The sequence below is a fragment of the Peromyscus californicus genome, unplaced genomic scaffold (genome assembly GCF_007827085.1).
Source record: "Peromyscus californicus insignis strain IS unplaced genomic scaffold, ASM782708v3 Scaffold_4__1_contigs__length_199733344, whole genome shotgun sequence".
Classification (NCBI taxonomy): domain Eukaryota; kingdom Metazoa; phylum Chordata; class Mammalia; order Rodentia; family Cricetidae; genus Peromyscus; species Peromyscus californicus.
In genome coordinates this window covers 32,110,708-32,132,564 of record NW_026294562.1, presented here as the reverse complement: position 1 = coordinate 32,132,564, position 21,857 = coordinate 32,110,708, and the positions used below count along the sequence as shown (strand labels likewise).

Here is a 21,857-nt window from a genome sequence, read left to right as displayed (position 1 = left end):
CCTGTTCTCTAGGAGTTCATGAATTCAGTTGTCACATAAAAGCATCACCAAGTTTTTTGTTTTTCCCAATGATCTTTCAAAGCACCTTTTATAGAAAATGAAAACTGTCATACTCAGATGTACACACATGCTTTTACTAGTGCAATGAAAGTTCAGTGCACAAGACTGAAGCCGCATTCAAGTTTCTCTTATGTCTGCTGTGAAAGCATGTGGCCTGTTAATTGCACCCAGTTGATTCCTTTCATGCAGTTCCATTAAAAAGCTCTTTAAATTTGAAGATTGTTTGCTTCCATGGAAAGACACCCCATACCATCCAGGGGTTTTGATGGATCCCCTTTCCGCTCCACTCTCTCCCTTGTCTGCTCAGAACTCTCCTGTTCCTGCCATTGTTTCTCTGTACTTGGTCCAGTGTTTTCTCCTATATGGGCCCACAGCGCAGCTTCCCTACTCTTAGAAAGGGTCCTGGATTAACACACTCCAGTACTTCCAAGCCCAGCCTCTTTGATAGACCTGAGTAGGGGTGCCCATCAGTGCTCTCATACCATTGAGTTCTATTTATTTTGTTTACTAGAATGAAGCTCTAGATTTTCCACAAAGGGCAAATGGTCAGATGAGTCAGACATGGACCGAGGTGCTTGTGATAACACTGCTCTCTATTGAATAAGGACCTGTGGGGCTGAGGCAGTGGCTCAATTGGTAAAGTTCCTGACAAGCAGGCATGAGGACCTGAGTCCTCTAGAACCAATATAAAAGGCCACAATGGCAGCATGCACCTGTGACCTGGGGAGAGGAGGAAACAGGTGGCTGGCTGGCTAGCCAAACTGAATTGCTGAACTTTAAGATTAGTGAGAAACCCTTCCAAAAAATAAAAGCTGGAAAACCATAAAGGAAAGATCCATGACATCTGCCATTGTCCTCTGCACATGCACATACCTGCACTCATATCTACAAGTACAAACAGTAAACGTGATGCAAGAAGCTATGAAAACAGGTCTTTAAGTTATGTGACAGGTTGAATGTACACCAAGGGGCATATAAGGTGGCATTTTATTGGTGGGATATTATTAGTTAATGTAATTTGTTATCAATTTCATCTGGATCTTTGCTACCCAGACATAACAGATTAACCTGGGCAGTTTGTATGGATTAAACTCACTACAGGAATCATAAATTATATGTGGAGCTAGGCAAGCAAGGTAACTGTTGACACTGTATGGTCAGTGTCACAAAATGTGTGTGTGTGTACATATGTGTCTCTGTGTGTAATGTCTGTGTTGTATGTGTCTGTGATTCCTTGATGTGAACCTCAGAAAGTAAGAAAGTAAGGAAATGAAATTCTTAATACACAGATTGCTCTTTAAATAGGCTTCAGCTTTCAGAGCAGTTTCGGGTTTGCAGAACTGAGCAGAAAGTACTCGATGAGCTCTGCAGCTGGCTCCCTGCCATGCCCTCCAGTCCCTCTGCTTTTAATACTTTGTTAGTGGTATGTTGATTCCAATGGATGAACGAATATCGGTTCATTCCTAAAATCCATAACAATAAGGCTTATCCACTTCAGATTCTGTTCAAGAAGAATTATAAGCTCTCTCTAATGTTCATTCCAATTTGCTTACTTATGTTTGCATGTTTTGCTTTGTGGTGCTAGAGATTGGAACCAGAGTCTCATATGTGCCAGTAAAGGCTCTGACACTGAGCTACATGCCCAGCCCAACATCTCACAATTTAGAAGTTAATTTTTAACAGAGAAGCAAGGCATCTTCTTTGATGGGGAATAAATTGAAATGTTTAATGGATTTGTACAAATATTCCCCTTGGCAACAGTGATGTAGAGGAAAGGGTTGGGCTACCAGGTTGCCTATCAAAGTCACCCACTATCATTTAAAAAACACTGCTTTTATGGAAAACCTTTGCCAGTTCTTGGCACCAGATTATGCCTCCTGCCACATTTTCTGAGCATACCTTTGTTTGAGTCATTAGAGAGGAGAAATCTAATTCTAAAATAGCAGAGATTTCTTGCCCTCCCTGAGAAGTGGGAGAGGCTTCAGGGGACATGCTTCTAAAGATGCATGAGGCAACAGCTGGGAGACACTTGAATAGGGGCTAGAGTGTATCAGGGTCCTCAGGAGGAACAGAACAGACAGAATTATGAAAAGGGATTCATTAAATCAGCTTACACAGGAGAGGCTGGGTAGTCTCAACAATGACTACACTGGAGAGGCCAAGAATCTGTAGCTACTCAATGCAGTCTGCTGCTGAAGGCCTGTAGGATTCCTGGAGAACCACTGGTCTTTAGTCTGTTTTGTGGAAGGCTGAAAGAAATACTGGATGGCTGCAGCCAAAGCCACAGAGTAGATGCAATCACAGGCAAGGAACATACATGGGCAGGCAGAGTGGTACTGCTTCACATCTGGGTTGCTGATCAAAGGTGTTGTGCTGTGGATTAATCCTCTTGTACACTGTAAGGATTTGTCACAGGAATTGGTTTAATAAAACACTGATTGACCAGTAGCCAGGCAGAAAGTATAGGCAGGGTGACCAAACTAAGAATGCTGGGAAGAGCTGAGTCAGAAGTCACCTGCCAGATGCAGAGGAAGCAAGATGAGAATTCTGAGAAAGGTACCAAGCCACATGGCTAAATATAGATAAGAATTATGGGTTAATTTAAGTGTAAGAGCTAGTTAGCAATAAGCCTGAGCTACTGGCCAAGCATTTAAAATTAATAAGCCTCTGTGTGGTAATTTGGAAAGTAGCTGCTGGGTATTTGGGAGTTGCTGGTGGGACAGAAACTTCTGTCTTTAGTGTTGCTCGTACTTCTTTCTGAAAATACCCTCAAAGACCTGCCCAGGGACAGTGTCTTAATTTCTAGATCCAGTCAAGATTAACCATCACAAAGAGTAATAAAGGTGACATGAAGCAGTTAGTGAAGTCAGAAACCACATGATTAACAAGGAAGGGGCATCAGCAAGGAAGTCACATGATCATAAATCTTAGGGCACCCTACACTTAGCTAGCATTGAACAATTGGTCCTTTAGTCCCTTGGGGTTTCTTTGATGATCCTGGGGCCCTTGTCACCAACCCTGCTCTCACATCACTGCCTTCTGGATTTAGTTTTTAAAGTCAGGGCTTTGGGACATTCATTCTTGTCTCCAGCATCCTTAGTCATGTCCCCAGATTTGGGCTCATGCATAGTGCCCTTCCAATTGTATTACTTGGTTGGAGATAGTGAACCAGGTGGTGGTGTTTCCCTGACTTGGTTCAGGCAGGATTGAGCCTAGCAGATAGATCAAAGTGCACAGTGAGTGTCAATACCTTATTTGGAAGCAGCTATGGAAGCCTCTGGATCTCTTAAAGCAGTATAATTCACCTTAAAGGGCTGAGAATGTTACTCAGAAGTAGAGGGCTTGTCTAAGGCAAGGAAGGCCTTCAGCTAGATCCCCAGGATTTTCCTGGCCCACTCCACCCTACACCACAAATTGGCATAAGATTGACAAAAATCCAACCTCTGAAGACCCATCCATTGAAGACCTATGTTCTAGAAAGATCTCTATAAGCAAAGAAAGATGAAATGCAGTCTTACCCAGAAGAGGGGCATGGTATATCCAATGGCAAAATACATATTTTCTTGGCCACATATAGAATTTAAAGTGTTCCTTTCTGGGTGCAAATTCACTCGAGATAAGTAGTTTGGAAACTAAAACATCAGCTCTTCGGGTGGTCTGGAGAGCATTGGGCTAAACACTGAATCAGATATGCTTCCAAGCATATGGAGTACATTGTTTCCATTAAGAGCCAGGGCCCTCTTGGGTCCTTGTGTCCTTTAAGATGAGGACCATGAGACAGAGGGATGGCCAGTTCATAGGACACAGGCACAGGCCTTTCACAGACACCTGTCTAAAACTGCTCAAAGACACTTCTACACAGCTTTCTACTTTTATTGTACAGCTAAGAATAGCTGGAGGACTAAACTTTAGGATATGTGTTTTACCAGAATAAACAAAAACTTTTTAATTAGGGGCACATTCTACATGAAGCCTGAGGCTGTCTTTAAGATTTGGTGTTTTTGCACATAACTTAAAAGAGCTGTTCACAGAAGCCATTGCAAGTACTGGTTTCCATGCAATGACTCAGGGTCATTCCTTTATTCACAAGATATTAGTTCTAATTGAACACAACATAGGAAGCCCTCAGTGCTAAGAATCCAGTGATGACTGCTGTTCTCAGGGTACTTAGTCTATAAGGCAGAAAGACAAAGAACTGAATAATTAACAAAAATAGTTTTTTAAAAAGAGGGAACAAACTGCGGAGATAGAAAATGAAAAGTTGCCTGTTTCTCAGGGATTTGAGGAAAACCTTCACAAGGTACTGAGGGAACAGGAACCAAGCCAAGTGTGGGGGCTGGAACTTGAGGGGCCAGTGCTCTAGGTGGAAAATCCCCTGCAGGCCAAGACCCAGAGGTGGGAGAGGACCAGCAAAGCATGAGGTAAGCACAAGAGGCATGATACTGCAGGACAAGTGGTTACCTGTGTTACGTTCTGAAAACAAGTAATAGACGGCCAGCTGGAGAAACGGCCTTAGCAACCAACCGCAAGCACTTTAGCGAAATAGAATACTGCTTTTGGCTCCATCTAATTTTCACATGCTGGTACTTCCGGAGAAAGGACCATTGTGCTTGGATGCTCCCCTATGCTCAGAAAATGGTTTCCTCCTTGGGAAAGGCAGTCTTCAGGTTTGCTCGTTGCCATGGCAGTGTGGACTCCTGCTTGGCTGACAGGCACCAGAACTAGGTTCAAATGCTGGCTTTCCCTCTTACACCAGGTGTGACCTCCGGCATCTCGGCATATTTTGTGAGGACCAAATGTGACATTCAGGTACTTAGTACCTGAGAAATGCTCAATAGCTCTTATTTATTAATGGAGGGGGGGGGAAGGGAACCAGGGACTCCATTGCTTTGGTCCTGTTTTAGTTAGGCTAAAACAAGTTGTTCTATACGCTTTTTTGGTTGTGAGCCTAGCCTTTAACGGCTGAGCCATCTCTCCAGCCCTTGTACGCTTTTTTATGTGGGAGATTATGTGGACTCTTGCACAGAATTCACAAGAGCACACAAACCTGCTCAGATCACTAGCTAGCATGAAGCTTAGTGGTTGAGTAATTGTTGAGGTGAGCTACCTACAAGGAGGCAGAGAGCATCACAGCAACACAGTAGCTGTCAGGTAAGAGCATCACAAATGATTGCTGTTTAGAGGGCAACTTATTTGTGGCAGGTAGGCTCGCTGCCCACTGCAAACTCATCCTTTCCCTTTTCTTGATAAACATTTTATCTCAGGCAGCAGCATGCCCAAATAGAACTCTCCATATTCCCTTGTAGCAAGGAGTGAGGTTCTTGTTAAAATGTAAGCAGAAGTTACTCGGTGGAACTGTTTGGAAAGATGGAATATGCCTTTTGCTTTTTGTTTTTCTCTTCGTCTGGCTGGCATATGTGATACCTGGATATAGAGCAGCCATCTTAAGGTCATAAGGTATGGACTATATGCAAAAGATGCAGGAGAACATGATTAAAGCGTTGGTGCATCCAGAATAGCTTGGTCCTAGCAACCTGATTGAGGTGACAAAGGAATGGACAGACATACAGACAGACATGCTGAGCTCGGGGCCGTGCTTGTTCTGATGAAGTGGCACCAACTACATAACAACCTGGAACTTCAAGTTTATTTACTATGCACAGCATGAGGAGTTAGTTGTTTAAACAGGAGATCTGTATAGTTAACAGTCTCAGATTACAGTCACCCAGGAAGAGGAAGCTGTGATCTCTAGTTTCTGCACACACTACCAACATGTGCACAAGGACAAGGAACTCTGCTAATTTCCTGAGCTTTGTTGGCATGGATAAGGCTTTGTCAGTTCCCGTCAGTCTGAGGCAAGGGTCCTTGTCAATAACACACATTCACTTAGGATTTCATCCATTCCTTCTATGTTCAATCAAGGCTTCCTCCACAAAGGACCACCAGTCCTTGGTTTATCGTCTCTGGACTTACTACCAAATGAGTCAAAGAAACAGCTACTTGAACTTACTCTACAAGTTGAGGTTAAGTTACAAATGGCCCATAATGAAAAGGGCCAGCATGGCCTTCTCTAGTAAGCAGGCATCCAAACTGTCTTCAGCCAGTCAAAAGCAAGGGTAACAATGTAAATGTAGCTGTTGGATTGGGTGCTCTCACTACCCTTCAGTTTCCTCTGAGTCTGGGGCATCATGGGTATGAAAATAAAATGGGAAGGCATATTCAAATTCAGTTTTATTAGAACACTAATAAAGCAGATAAAAAAAATCCACACAGCAAAAGGAAAACACTCAGAAATGCTATGACAGATCAGGCACATTAGTGAGGAAGAATTCTTCAGTGTATACAAAATGTAAACATTGGCCCTGGGATTTCCCGAGGGCACAGTCCACAAGGACTTATTTGGAACAAAAAGAATGTCTATCGAATTCCCAGCATAGGCTCTGACCTCTGCAAACTTCTTGAATTAAAAGGTTAAAATTGCTAGCACACCCCAAAATTCCTATTTATAAAACTAAATGGTTCCCAATCAAGGCAACAGGAACAGCAACTGCCTTACAGCAGGTAGCTACCACTCACCATGCTAACTGTGTTTATATTACCTTGAAAGATTACCAAAATATACAGCATATAAACCTCCTGCTTGAGCCGTGGGCAGGAGAAGAAATATCCTTGCTTATCAAATGCTCCATTAGGAGGCATCAATCAGTCCTTTGAACTCAGGGAGGAAGGACTAAGAGGAGGCCCTTTTCTGTTCGGAAAATGGAGACTCATAGACCTCCATGGGTGGGCAGGTGCAAACCAGGTGCTGATCTCCATAGATGTCATCGATCCGAGCAATGGTTGGCCAGAATTTGTTCTCTGGTTTCACGAAGGGCTGAAATGGAAAAGATGCAAGTTCTGGGATGTTCTGAGTTTTCCTTTGGGGGAAAGGAGGATGTAGCAGTTGATGTTCCCACAGCCCAAGGCACCACTGGCCCAACAAGTGCTAAAAACCACATTTTTCACAATTTCAACTTTTGAGTCTTGTGTCTATACCTCTGGAACTAGAAGATGCCTTTTCCACACAAGAATCAAAAAGGAAGGGGGCTGGAGTGATGACTCATTGGTTAAGAGCATTTACTGATCTTGAAGAGGACTTGGGTTCGGTTCCCAGTACCCAGGTAGCTTACAACATCCTGAAATTCAAGTTCCAGTGAATCTGAAATGTCCTTCTCACCTCCACAAGCTTCTGCATGCACAGAGTGTATACACACATACACACCTTTAAAAGAAAACTATCACACAAGTCCACCTCTCTGCTGGATGCAGTAGGGAGTACACTGCTCCACTAATCAGAATTGCTGCTAATCCCCTGCTCCTGTGGGTTCCCAGGCCTGTGACTGATGCCCCGAGGGAGCTCAGGTGACTCTCGAAGGCCAAGTCTTCCCCTGTTTCTCATCACAGTCCACATTTCACTTGCCGTCGCAGATACGCTTTTTATTATGAGACTGTAGGAGGGAGACCCTCGGGGCAAGGGGGCTGTAATAACACCCTGGATGGCAGAGTTTGGTTTGGAGAACTTACCAGTGGAAATGCTGCCACCTCTCTAGAATAGGGCCGATCCCAGTGGGAGGATGTGACACAAGTCAAGGAGTGTGGAGACATCTGGACAGAGAAATGGTGGCAGAGGGTCAGGTCAGAACAATGTGCCACCTTCTCCCACACCTCACCCCAAGCACAGAGCTGATGGAAGCCCACAGAGAGGAAGCTCCTGTTTTGGTTGATCTGGGGAGTGGGTGGAGGTGTTAGTAAAATTTTTATGAAGAAATATGTCAAATAGAAAAGTTGGATAACCTACTGAGCATATCTACCACCCAGTAAGAGCAAATCAGCACTTTTCCCCCCTAAGAATCACATTTGCTTCACCTTTTAAAGTAAAATAGCAGGCAAAGCTGATGCTGTCCACATACTCACTTTGCCTCTCCATCCCCATCTCCACCCATGATGCGCACTAATCCTGAACCTGGTGACTACCATTCCCACTGTTCTTATATCAGGCACAGAGTGTAAGCTGGCACACTTGATGATGTAGCATCATCCTATGAGGAGTATTCTCCCTTTGGTGCAGTATTTCAAGCAAGGTCCTTGCCTTCTAGCATCTCCACAATACACCTCCAGCCAGGTAGTTCTGAATATGCCCCAGCATCTCATTCTCTGGCTTACAGCCATAAAGATGCCACTGCTGTCCACCATATGTTCCCAAGCTGTCTCCTCCTGATTAATGTTTACACTGAACCAGAAACATGGGACATGAGAAGTAATGTGTTTTGGAAGAGGTTGGGGAAATGTTCAACTTTCTTCCACATGGGCCATAAGCACTGTAAAACTCCCAGGATGAATCAAATACCAATTAGTTTGTTCTCAGGTTGCTATGCCAACACAAAAACTACTTCTATAGAGCGCTCAGGAAGGAAGTGAACAAATGGTACTGTGACACACTCTTGACTACACTGTACCAAACAATGATAACTCTCCAACCAGGTAGCCTCCTTCCTCCACCCGCTCCTTTCACAATCAGTTGGGTACAGGTGGAGTCCACAGCTCCTACAACCAAAATCCACCTGACTAACTACCACTGTGCCATTCAAGAAGATAGAAACAGCTAACTGTGTTGCTTGTAATTGTCTCATGCTAGGCAAGAATCTAATCTTCACAGAGAGTTCGGGAAGGGTCAGCACACTCTTCAGGTACCACTTTCAGTTCTGTGGGATGCTTTGAATGAATCACTAGCACTCATGTACCTTCAGGGGGTTGACCCTAGGGTCAATGCGGCCCTCCTCTATGTCGGCGATTTCTTGCCGGATGCTGATCATAGCGTCACAGAATCTGTCCAGCTCTGCCTTGTCTTCTGACTCAGTGGGCTCAATCATGAGAGTCCCTGCCACAGGCCAGGACATGGTAGGGGCATGAAATCCTGCAAAAGGAGACCAGAGGAATGTGTATAAGTCAAAAGACAAAAAATTATCATTTTTTTTAATATGGCATTTTACAAGGACAAATATTGAAGTGTTAACAGGCCATCATGAGAAAATTGAGTGGGATTTTCATTTCACTTGGTGTTTTAGAATCTTTCTAGACTGAAGTTGACACTCAGCTGCAGAGCATATGCTTGGAATACCCCAGGTCTTAGGTTCAAACCACAGTACCTCAGAAGGAGGAGGAGGGAGAAGAGGAGGAGGAGGAGGAAGAAGAAAAGCACCCTTTAATGATAGTGTGCTACAATGAAGAGAAACAACCTATCGAGTAATGAGAAGGCAATCAAATATCACTGTCCCCATTGACATGTGAAGAAACTAAGACTTAGTCAGGATGTGTAAAACATTTGCGGTTTTCTGAACATAGTATAAACACACCTGAAGTTTCTGTGTAAGTTTTCGTTTATAAGATGAAGTAAGTAAGAGTCAAAAAAAGATTTTCCTGGACAAAAGAACACAGCTTTCCCTCATTTCACAGACAAATCTGTGGGCCCTGTTTTGGTGTATAGTACTAGAGATTGAACCCAGGGCCTTGTTCATGCTCACGTCGATTTCCCATCCCATCTCTGAACTGACTTCAAGATGAAACATGACCCTGTTGATGCACCTCTCAGAGGATCTCACTCCAGAGAACAGAAGTTCCCAAGTTCTGACAGGTCTTATCTTTACACGGGATGCTATTGTCATGCCTCCATGCCTTAATCGACTAGCTTCCCGATATTCTTTTAATAGAAATATTCAAGTACACAGGTATTTTGTATCGAGGTAACCACATAGCCCCTATAGATTCTTCAATGATGTCTGCTTTATCACACATCCATCCATCTTATTTTTAAAATCTGTTTATGTGTACTTAGCATGTGCCTGCGCGTGTGCGTGTGCATATGTGTGTGTGTGTGCGCGCACATGCCAGCCTTTTGGGAATTTGCTCTCATTCCACCATGTAGGTCCCAGGGATGGAACTTAGGACACCAGGCTTAGCAGCATGAGTCTCTACCCACTGAGCCATATTGCCAGTACCATCTTATTTTTTTATATAGTTCAAAGAACACTGCACCTATCAGAACACTTCATTTTGTAAGCAATTCAGAATGTCCATCAGAAACTCAAAAATCAGTATTCATGCATTCTGTAATACACCTCACAGTGAAATATACAGATCTTAGCTAAACCATTTAATGGGCTTTGACAAAAGCATACATCTGTGTCACCTAACCAGCAAGAAGTTGTTTTGTCCTTTAAAGCATAAACTGATTCCATTACCCATGAAAATCTGTCCTCAATTCCTTATGTGGGCAAATTTAATCCATAGTCTACTTTAGTGATTGCCACACCTGGAACCATTCATACCTACCTGGAACCATCCATGTACTATTCTAGAAACAGATTCCTGGGTCTTGACCCTAACCCAGGAAGGGAGGTGCCCAAGGTGAAGCCTGAACCTTAAAAACTCCTGGCAGATTGGGATAATTTTGAAATGTTGGTCCCAAACTAGGGTGCCCCAAAGGCTGTGAAGGTGACTGCATAGTGTAGTTCCTAAGCCTCCCCGAGAATCCGAGTTGTCAGTGTCTCAGTATACATGGCTGTTTTATTCAATGTCACTTAGGACTACATGCTATGTGCTAGGAACCTGGACAATTCTGGGTTTTGGACAAGTATGGAAATCTTTCCATCAAACATCAGAATTGTGTCAAGGTCAAGAGACATGGTATGACTTGAAAACAATGGGTAGTAACTTCAACGGCCACACTTCTTAGCCCCTCCTCTCCCTGTGCATGTGCTGCAGTTAGCTGCATGTCTAGACAACATATCCAAGAACTGTATGTGCTGCTCCCAACTGGCCGTTACTCAGCCCCTGGCCAGGAGGTGAGCCAAAAGGAACGGAGGGGGACTGCTGCTGTCAGCTCAGAGGGGTGCTAGGAAGAGACAGTGATGTTAATTTCAGTACTAACCACTTTCTCTGATATTCCCGTCTATTGTGTGTAATTCTGCACAATAGGATCATCCATTTATGGGGAGTCATGTGTGGACCTCTAAGATGCATCAGGAAAACTGTGTAAAATTTCCCAATGCACATTTCTTCTTAAAACAAGTCATTAAGGAGCTGGAAAGATGACTCGGTGGTTAAAAGCACTTTCTGCCCTTGCAGAGAACCTGGGTTCAATTCCCAGCATGCAGTACCCACATGGTGGCTTACAACCAACCACCTCTAACTTCAGTTCCAGGTGATCTGATACCCTTTTCTGACTTTAGCCTGGGCACACATGTGCTGCATTTATATACGTGTAGACAAAACACAAACACGTGGGGGGAAAAGCCATTAACTTCAGATAGCGCTTCACATGTATTCATAGACAGATGGTTTGATTAGTAGAATACTCAATGTGCAACCCCGAGGACCGACAGGCACAGTAGCACTTATCTGTAACCTCAAAGCTAGAACACAGAAAAACGGATCCCCAGAGCTTGTTAGCCAACTACCCGAGCCAAATCAGTGAGCTCCAGGTCCAGTGAGAGCCTACCTCAAAAGTCAAGTGGACAATAACAGAGGAAGACACCCCATGCCAAGTTCTGGCCTCCACATGCATGTGGACACATGTGCAAACAAACACCCATGTGCACATAAGAACTTGTACTCATTCATACACTATAATCACATACGAAAGCTAAAGACACCCTCCTCCCCATTTCTGAGAGCTGAAGGTAGCTGGAAGTTTCTCCACTCCTGTCCAGCCCCGAGATCAGGACGAATCTCTCCAACTCACATCCTGCATCTGCTTGGTCCCACGTAAACACACAGAGGATTATATTATCTTATGTTATTTACAAACTGTATGGCCTATTGGTCAGGCTTCTTGCTAGCTAGCTCTTACAACTCTCAACCCATTCCTATTAATCTATATGTTACCATGTGGCTATGGCGTTACTGGTCTGCCAGCATCTTGTTGCTCCTTGGGCAGCAGGCTGATGTCTTCCAGACTCCACCCTTCTTCCTCTTGTCTTCAGTTTGAATGTACCGCCTAACCTTATCCTGCCCTGCCATAGGCCAATGCAGCTTTATTATCAACCAATCAGAGTAACACATATTCACAGTGTACAGCAGCAGAAGGATCTACAATGCAAGTTGCTTTGATGAGGACCTTGATAAATGAATGCTATAACACCTAGAAGAGGCGTTCTTTGTGCAAAATACAAGCCTGCATTTCATCTCTGGAAGCAGCTGAAACGGCCACCCCATGCCACCTGGCTCTCCACTTGTGCAGGTGACCTGTTCTGATCCACCGGCCTCACTCTACCAGCTTACCTTCTCACAAACTGTTTCCTGGGCCGAGGAGAGAAGTGAGGAGTTATTAGACAAAGGGCAACAGCAATCATTTTCTTTGAGATTTAAACTTTTTTTTTTTTTTTGAGACAGGGTTTCTCTCTGTAGCTCTGGCTGTCCTGGAACTCACTCTGTAGACCAGGCTGGCCTTGAACTCAGAGATCCGCCTATCTCTGCCTCCCCAGTGCTGGGATTAAAGGCATGTGCCACCACTGCCTGGCTGGGATTTAAATTTTAACAAGACATCTTGACTGTTTGAGGTTCCACAAGATGCACATGGACACCCTTTGAAGGGCAGGAGTGTGTAACCACAGGGGGAGTCAGTTTTTCATTGTGATTTTTGAAGGGAGTCAGTAAGTCCAAACTCCCCACTTACACCAGGGGTTAATTTACCAGGTGTCTGGACCTCCATTTGTGCTTCCAGGAAATGGTCTATAGGAACAATTGTGTAAATGTCAAAAGCCACTTACCATAATCCTGGAGCCTCTTGGCAACATCTACAGCCTCAATATTGGCAGACTTTTTGAAGGGTCTTGTGTCCAAAATAAATTCATGAGCCACATACCCTGTTGAAGAACACGATGTCAGTTGAAGTTCCATATCGACTTGTTTCACTCAAGTGAACAACTAAACAATTCAGCTCTTTATGGAGGTCCATGGGGACCAAGAGTCTAAGAGAACTTGAGATGGTTATAGTTGGCAATAAAGACTTCATTTACTCTACCACACGTGTGTCTGATTTTAGTTCACCACACACCAGCGAGCCTGGCGATGGATGGAGTTAAGGGGTATTACTAGAATACTCAGCAGGAGATATCTGAAATTTCTATTCTGAAGACCTAAAATCTACTTGAAACAGTTAAACACAATCCTGATCCTTTTCATACAGATTCTTTCTAGAGCTAAGATTCATGGATGAATGCAGCAGCTTTACTTTCAAGGTTCAACAACTTCATCAGTAAGTACATATATTCACAGGATACATGCATTGTTTTATGTGATTCTTCAGAGTGTCAAAGGTTTTGATGGCAGGCTACAGACCAAGAATTAGAAATAAGCGCTGCTAGCCAGATGTAGATCAAGACTGTCTTAAGACAAAACCCAAAAAGAAAGAATAGAAACAAGAGAAAGAAAAGCAAGAGGGAGAAGGGGTGAGGACACTGTCAATCAATCAACAAGCATCAATGAGACCGAACTCTATGGGGGTCAGTTCCCTTCGACCTGGTTTACAAACAGACTGTTTGTTCTTCTAGATCCGTCAGGAGCTACTGAGGACCCAACCATCAAGAATAAACTAGTGATGGCACTGGAGAGACAGCTAAGCTGTTACGAGCATTTCCAGTTGTTCCAGAGGACCTGGGTTTGGTTCTCAGCACCCATGCCAGGCAGCTCACAACTGTCTTTAACTCCAGCTCCAGATAATCTATTACCTTTTTCTGGCCTCTGAAGGAACTGCATTCTGCAAACCCTACACTCAGGCATACACACATATACATAATTTAAAATACTATAAATAAAATCTTTAAGAGAATAAACAGTGAAAATAAGTCATCTTTAATAACAAATCATCATTCTTGGGAGCTTCCCAAATTCTACAACCCACCTGTTGGAAAGTTTCCTTAGTTGGTTTTATCAGCCTAGGAAGACAGGCCAGTGGGTAAGAACACTTACTATACGAGGCTCTGGGTTCAAATCCCCAGCACCCATGTAAAATCTGGGCACAGCAATGTATGCCTGTACCTCCATCAGGGGCGGTGGGTTGAGGGGAAGTGAGGGGGGTAGAGATGGGTAGTATCCAAGAACTTACAGGCCAGCCAGCCCAGCAATGAGACACCATCTCAAGGCAATAAGGCAGAGAGCGACAAAGAAAGGTAGCCAACATCCTCCTGAGGCCTCCCTGTGTATGTGTATGCCACCCACACACTCACATGCACACAGGGTACATATACAGCCCCAGAAACATGCACATCAACCCAAACCAAATAACCTGCTTTACCGGCTCTCAGCCAACAGTGAACCTATTGACATACTCCAGCCTTCAACACTAACTCCAGTCGCTAACAGCCCCTGAAGGCGGGCTGAATCACTCTGGTTTGTTTTTTTTTTTTTTAATAATGGATAAATACATGAATTTAGTCGTTAAACTTTAGTCTAGAAAACAAGAGGATGAGAGTGTGCGACTACATACACGAAAGCTCCCTATTTTTAAAATACGGTTTCTAACAATAAGAAAGAACTTGGTTAACAATGAGACTCAAAACCAGAAAGGTATATTTGTGGGTGAGTAAACTTAGAAAAATGTGCCCAACAGAATAACCATTAGATGGCGGTTTGAGGAGGGGAAAAAAAAAATCACAAAAATCCCTGAGAGCTTATCAACTCCTAATTTCAGGATTCATAGTGTCCAGTGTTAGTCTCTGCCATTTCTCTTCTGCCTGCTACCCTGGGCACTACAACACCAGCAGGAAGATGGCTAGTGATGTTTACTGTTCTGAAGGGCATGTGGCTAGCCTGAGGCTGGGAACATACGTCAGCAGCCAAGGAGTCATTTGTTGGCAGGCCCAGAGGAGACTCTTGCAAGCAGAGATTCAGTGGCAATAGCTGAAAGTCTATCTGACCAAGTCAACCCTGCCCAGCATAGCTAAACCCAAGACTCGTACCTTCAGGGCCACCACCACAGACAAGTGGTTTGGGGAGAGCTCTGTTCCAAAAATGAGGTTCAGATGCTATTTTCTAAATGCACACTCTCATCCAAAGAGCATCCCTCTCTTTTAAGAAGCCTCTAAGACATAACATTTAAGCTTGGGGACTCTCAGAGGCTGGACCCCAAGATGCCCTTCTTTCTTTGCAGACTTCAGAGAAAGATGTCCAGACCTACTGTGGCATATGGTAAGTTGGGGCAATTTAAGATAGCGGCTGTCTCCTCTAGGCCTAACCAGGACGGTAGCTAAGAGTGTGACAGACACCACGTCAGAGGAGCATGAAACGGGAAGAGGACGGGGATGGGAAGATTGGAAGAGCCACTAGTCACTGAGGAGTGGAACAATGGCATCTTCTGAACATGACAGGACCAGCATGAACTCACAGCGGCTGTGGATGCTTGCATAAGACCTGCAGAAAAACAAAGCAGCCAACGTGCCTAGCTCAGGAGCTCCTCTCAGTCCAGTGCTTCTGGGAGGGAGTCTGAGGATGTGCCCCTGGTAGGGGGTACCTATGCATAAACTGGACTTGTTGAGTTGGTGGTGGGGTGAGGGATGGGAGTCAGAGAGAATAAAACGACCCAAACTTGGGAGGAGGTAGGAAGATGAGGGTAAATTTGGGGAAGGAGAGGAGTTGGGAGTGAATATGGTCAAAATACATTGTACATACATGTATGAAATTCTCTTAGAATTAATGAAAATATTAAATTACATTATAATAAAAAGGGTGAGACAATGGCAAAAGTAAAATGTCGTGGTCTGGCTCCTGTGGTGACTGTCTTCAGAACAACATGGGGATGCACTGCGGAGGGTAAGATTCTCCATGCTCCTCTTGAGAATACAGCCTGGGCGACTTCCACAATAGTCTCAGAGACTGCCTCAAGATGCTGGAACTAAGGAACTTTTGGAAAGCCTTGGTGGGCAATCAAAGAACCTCCTAGTTCTTCGGTGGTAACCTGAGACAAAAATAAAAACCTCCCCACTTTTTCTTGGGAATGAGGTCAGGCACTCTGGGCCCCTGGTCACAGCATGCACCAGCCAGCCAGTGAGGCCACTGCTCACTTTCAAAGGAAGTACTACCTGAAAACCTTCGGGGACAGGAATCCACAGCCCTTGGTTTGCCCAAGATGAAAAGCAGATAGAAACATTAGTAAAATGCTGATATGTTGTCAAAGTCTCTACTGATGGGAAGGCCCTTCAGAACACATTGTGAACTCAGCCCAAAAGACAAGGTGCCTGTTAAGTGTGATAATTCTTTCTCTTAAATACCATCTTTTTGGGGTGCAGTTGGTGGCAGGTATCTGTAATCCCAGCACCAGCAAACGTTAAGACAGATCAATCACAAGGTCAAGCCTGCAGGAGCTACACAGTGAGACCCCACATCAAAAGCAAAGCAACAAAACCAACCAACCAACAAAAAAAACCCTCCAAAACATCCAACAAAAGAGACTGACCAACACCACCCACAAAACAATAACCCTACCTAAAGCAATTCCTTTTTCTCTTCATTGTAGCAGAATAACTACTTCTGCAGCTTCTCTCCCTAACCCTTGCCTGTCATATCCTTGCTTGCTTCAAAAGCCACAGGCCTAGATCATTTAGTTACCATTCCAATTTCAGAGAACCAGCTCATGCTGGCAAGCCTGGAGTTCATTAAAAGGATTGCCTCACAGGCATCTGTAATTCCAACGTCTGATTTAGGGCTAGTAAATATGATTAAGACGAACATTGGTCTTCTAATAGGGCCGCTGGGCACGTTAGAATACAATGTGATTATTGAAAACATGGCTATTTTGAGTCCCCAGAAGGCACAATGGTGCTGGTTTCTCAGGCTCCAAAATATGAGATTCCAAATTGTATAACAAATGTGTTTAGCGAACCAACATGAGCCAATGTTTGGTTTGACAAACTTTGGGATTGAGAAATCAAGTCTATAATCACCGATTCATTTCAGTGTGGGATGAGAAATGATACTTGCAATTTAATTCTGGGGTAAAATGTCAAAACAAATGGAAATTTCATCCATCTTTTCATACTTTAAATCCCACAGGATTGGGTGAGGCTCTGCCCAAAGCCACTACATAAATGCTAAGTGTATGGTGACATCTGACCTTCTCTCATGGGAGCTAACCACCCCCATTCAGTTTAATTCACATTAATTCCTGCTTTTAAAACTAGACTTTGCAATCAGCGAACATATTAAAAATTGCTGAATTATGTAGCTTAAATGAGTAAACTATCTGAAAAGTTATATAAATTCTATCTCAGTAATGCTGCCAAAGTTAAACATAATATAAAAAAAAAAATTAAAGGCTGGGATAGCTCATTGGTAGAGTGCATGCCTAGCAACCATGAAGCCCTGGGTTCAAAACCTAGTACTGCCACCAATAATTAATAGAGAAATCAAAGAAAAGCTAAAGTATTGTAAATTAAAACAATATTATCTTTCACTCATGAAATTGGCAAAGTTTTTTTTTTTTTTTAAGTTTTGTTGTTTTTCAGTCTATTCTCACCAGACCCTTGTGATGTTAGCTTAATTGTGTAAGAGTAATGAGGAAGGGATATAGCCAAGCATTAAATGGTAGCTTTATCTGCCGGGTGGATGCAAGTATTTAAATTTTCTCTCATGCTTTTTTATTTCCCAAAACTTGTGAATTAAACAATATTTGTCACTTATATAACCATCAAGATAAATACTTAAACTAATCATTAAAGCAATAGACAAATATACAAAATATACAAAAACATCAGGCTAGATTCCACAACACAGGAGCTATATTTGAATTAATTAGTAACAGAGGATGCATTTTATTGTGTTGCTTAGAGACATATTCCTCGCACCCTTCCTCTCTACTCTCTGGAGAGCACCTACCCAGGGCTTCTGGTTATTCACTTCTTTTGATTTTCCAACTCTTAAAGTCCTCCTTTGGGTCCAGAAGAGCCGTTAGAGATGGTAAGCAATGTAGATGTCCCCTCTGACCGGGCTGGAGGAGCCAAGAGCCCCAGGAGGCACCACCAACCATCCTTAACGCCACTGTCTGCTGGAGATGCTTTGCTCTCCTGACTCAATCTTCTCTCCTGGTTCCCCCTTCCCCAACTAGAGCAGCCACACCTCTAAACATCCACCTTTTAGATTTATATAAGTAAGTGTGTGTGTGTGTGTGTGTGTGTGTGTGTGTGTGTGTGTGTGTGTATGCCACATCTATACAGGCGTCCTCAGAGGTCACAAGAGAGCATTGGAACACCTGGAACTGGAACAGGTGGTTGTGAGTTGCCTAACCGAGGTGCTGGAAATTTGGCTCAGGTCCTCTAGAATAACAGTAAGTGCTCATAACAGCTAAGCCATCTCTCTAGCCCCCTACCTGGTTCCTACTTCCATCACCTATCACTTCTATTTTGGCTTTGTTCTCCTACCTCTTAGTACCTCTAATGTAAGCCTAGATGTTTACCCAACACATTGCACTAATGAGTAACTACGTCCAACTGATTATACTTCCAAGAACCCATTACTCTCACTGCCTTGACAATTTCCAGCCTTTTAATGAATCTCATCACGTCACTCCTCAAGCTGGGAAGCCTTTAATGGCTATGGTATGACTCAGGAGTTCTAAGTCTAGATTCTTCTGAGACCTTCAAGGCACCAAGCTGTCTTTTCGACTTCATGTCATTGGTCCACTCTCCTCCTATCTCACTTCAAATCAAGCACACCCGACAGGAACTCCTCTTTACCTGGCTAGTTCCTGTGTGTTTGCACATATTAAATAGCTGTCCTTTATCAAACTGCTCCACCCTGGCTCTGCCCAGACTAAGTGGCTTGACTCTTTGAGACACCTTTACAACACTGTGAACGATCGGCTCATGTCGTTCATGTGAACATCTCTTTGTGTGATGTAGGCCCCTTGCTGAATGAGGCTCTGTAGACTAGGCTGGGATAGCCTTGCACAGAGTAATGAGTAAGTTGGCTATATTTCCAAGAATTCTACACTTTCCTTTGTATACACTAAGAAATAGAAGCCTCCCTCCCACCTTACAAAATCACATCTACCTTACAAAATCACATCTACATCAAGCATAGTTTGCTTATAGGGACAAAAATAGAAAAGAAAGAAAAAATAAAATCAAAGAGTTGATACTTGCCTCTTGCACCCCTAAAAAGGACTCTGTAGTGTTTTTCTAATCGCTTGGCCATGTAGTTGGCATTTAAAATAGCAATTTCTGTGGCTTCTTTGAGGCCCTTTCCTCCCATCATCTGCAACAAAGAGAAAAAAAGGGCCATCAACCACTGAATTTAATGGTAAAGTGAATGGTCAAGATACTATGCAGATACCCCAGTTAAATTCATCCAAAAGAATTCACCAGCTCACCACCACTGCAGATTGAAAATGAATGGAAAAATTCCAGGAAGGAGATCTGTCAGCCTACTCTATGATAAAATAAGTTTTGTTCTTTCAGCACTAATTTTACTTGGTTGTTTTTTTGGTGGGGAGGTCATAATAACAAAGCAGGGCATAGTTGACTACACACCATTGCTATCTAAAGAGGAAAATGAACTTTTCTTTAGGTTGGAAGTGTTGCAATGTTTATTTTTTGTTTACTATGAATTTGACAATATAATGACAATTCTGAGGAATCTGATGAGATCTTGGTCAAAATCCATCACGTCAGTTTTGTGTGGTTTGCCTTTCCATTGTCCACAGTGGGGAACATAAACAATATTCGTGTTCATGTTTGCCAACTGCCAGATTCAATCTTTTCTTATTCTGGTGGTTGAGTCCCTGCTGTCATACAGGATAAAAGTCACCAAGAGCAAAGGGTTTAAAAATCTAGATTACACCAATGTTCATGACTGAGGGACCTCACATCCAAGTACATAACGGAATAAAACAATTGGTACAAAGTCCAAAGTGAAGAGAGAAGAATGTGGGCCCAGGTTAGTCAAAGTAGGCTTTCTAAAGAGAAAGCTGAACTTTACCATAAACTTGAAAAAATGAGTACATGAGTGGAGGTTGGATCTATAAAGGGGAAACATGCCAAATGAGAAGACCAACAATAGCCCAAGTGTGGGAAAGGCAAGTGACTGTCATCTGGAAGTCCCCACAGCAACATGGATTGGGACCTCATGTTCTAAGCCTTTGCTTTGACATGGACTTGGTCTAGCCAACTGCTGTCTGTTGTGCTACATGTCAGAGGTACCCAACACCATTCTGGAAACGCTGGTGGTTCTAAGCACAAGTCCACATCGGTTGGTTTTCATTCGTTTGCAGTGAGATGGGGCCAAGGCACATGCTGGTGAGACCAGGTAGTGAAGGTAGTAGGAAGCCAGGAGGGGCATGTGGGGCATCAGGGAGAGACTATCCTTAAAGAGTACCCACAGTGGATTGCAGAGCGGGAGGGGAAGAAAACCCCAGCTTGTGTTGAGGGGAGAAATAACAGCCTGAAACACTAACTACTTACTTCTTTTTGAAACTCATGCTCTGTCTAATATTCTAGGCGTATGGCCAAAACAGCCTTAGGGGCCTGTATTTTCTATATGTAAGAAGCCATTTCCAGCCCAAATATGTTTGCACAAATCACGCATATTTACAGAACCCAAGGATCAAAGGGAACTGGGAATTTGGTTATTTGCAAAGAAGCAGATTTTCTTTCTCTTTTCTTTCGTTCCTCTAGTTTGCAAACAACTTGCATGATGTTTTAAAGGCAGCTTTAAAGGTACAGAACTGTTGCTCTTGCTTCCAAGAAACTTTTCATTAAGAATCATAAATGAAGCTGGCCATGCATGGAGACACATGCCTGTAAAGCCAGCACTTGGGCAATATAGACAGCTGGATTAGGTGCTCAAAGACAGCCTTTATACATTTGACCCTGTCTCAAAAAGAAAACAAAACCAAGAAGGGAAAAAAAAAAGAATCATAGGGCTGGAGAGATGGTTCAGCAGCTAAGAACATTGGCCACTCTTCCAAAGGACCCTAGTTCAATTTCTAGGACCCACATGGTAGCTAATGCCTACCTGTAATTCCAGCCCCAGGGGATCTGATGCAGCCAACAGACATGGCATAGATATGGTGCACAGACATACATGCAGACAAAACACCCACACAAGACAAGACACAACGTCTCAAAATATTATTTTTAAAGGAATCAATAAATACCAGCCAGCCATGGTGACCCATTCATGCCTATAGTGCCATACTTAGGAGGCTGATGCAGGACTACAAGCTTGTGTCCAGATTGGACTGTATAAGGAGACTATGTCTCAAAATAGAAAATAAGCTTTAAAAAAAGAAGAATCATAAATGCCACAGCATTCACTAACAGCCAGCTAGCTCATAGTTACCCAGCACAATTTGTATAGCCGGGTTTGGGTTTTGTCTCATCGGCGTCCACCCTTCCTTTAACAAAGGCCATTGGCTTGAAAAAGCTGCTCTAATTAGCGACTGAGCAAGAGTGCCCATCCACAGACTTGACATTCTAGGAGGTGGGCAGACCAGTCTTAACAAGCTGCATCAAATCAATTCTGCTTTGAGTGTTTCCGTGGAGAAAGACAAGGGGGTGGGGCGTAAGCCCTTTCTCTAACAAAGCCCAATTACCCCTGACAACACAGTTCCCCAGGCCCCAGAGTGCCCTCCCCTCAAGATTTCCCCTACTTTTCATCTCATCCTCCAAGCCAACAAGAAATACAATGTGAAGTGAAATGCACCCTTACATGTACCCCAGGATTTCAGCAAAGTGTCCTAACAACTATGTGCACTGCTTTTTGCTGGT

At 43.5% G+C, this 21,857-nt stretch overlaps 1 protein-coding gene across 1 annotated transcript in view; it reads right to left on the bottom strand.

Annotated features, from left to right (window-relative positions):
* Positions 1-6,278: 6,278 nt before the first annotated feature.
* Positions 6,279-21,857, bottom strand: part of Gldc (glycine decarboxylase) — a 91,002-nt gene continuing 75,423 nt past the window's right edge. The window contains exons 21-25 of the mRNA XM_052763352.1: positions 19,233-19,344; positions 12,867-12,962; positions 8,841-9,013; positions 7,624-7,704; positions 6,279-6,934 (exon numbers count right to left, since the gene is read on the bottom strand). Coding sequence (XP_052619312.1) covers positions 6,791-6,934; positions 7,624-7,704; positions 8,841-9,013; positions 12,867-12,962; positions 19,233-19,344 — 606 coding nt within the window. The 3' untranslated portion in view covers positions 6,279-6,790. The remainder of the gene's footprint in view (positions 6,935-7,623; positions 7,705-8,840; positions 9,014-12,866; positions 12,963-19,232; positions 19,345-21,857) is intronic.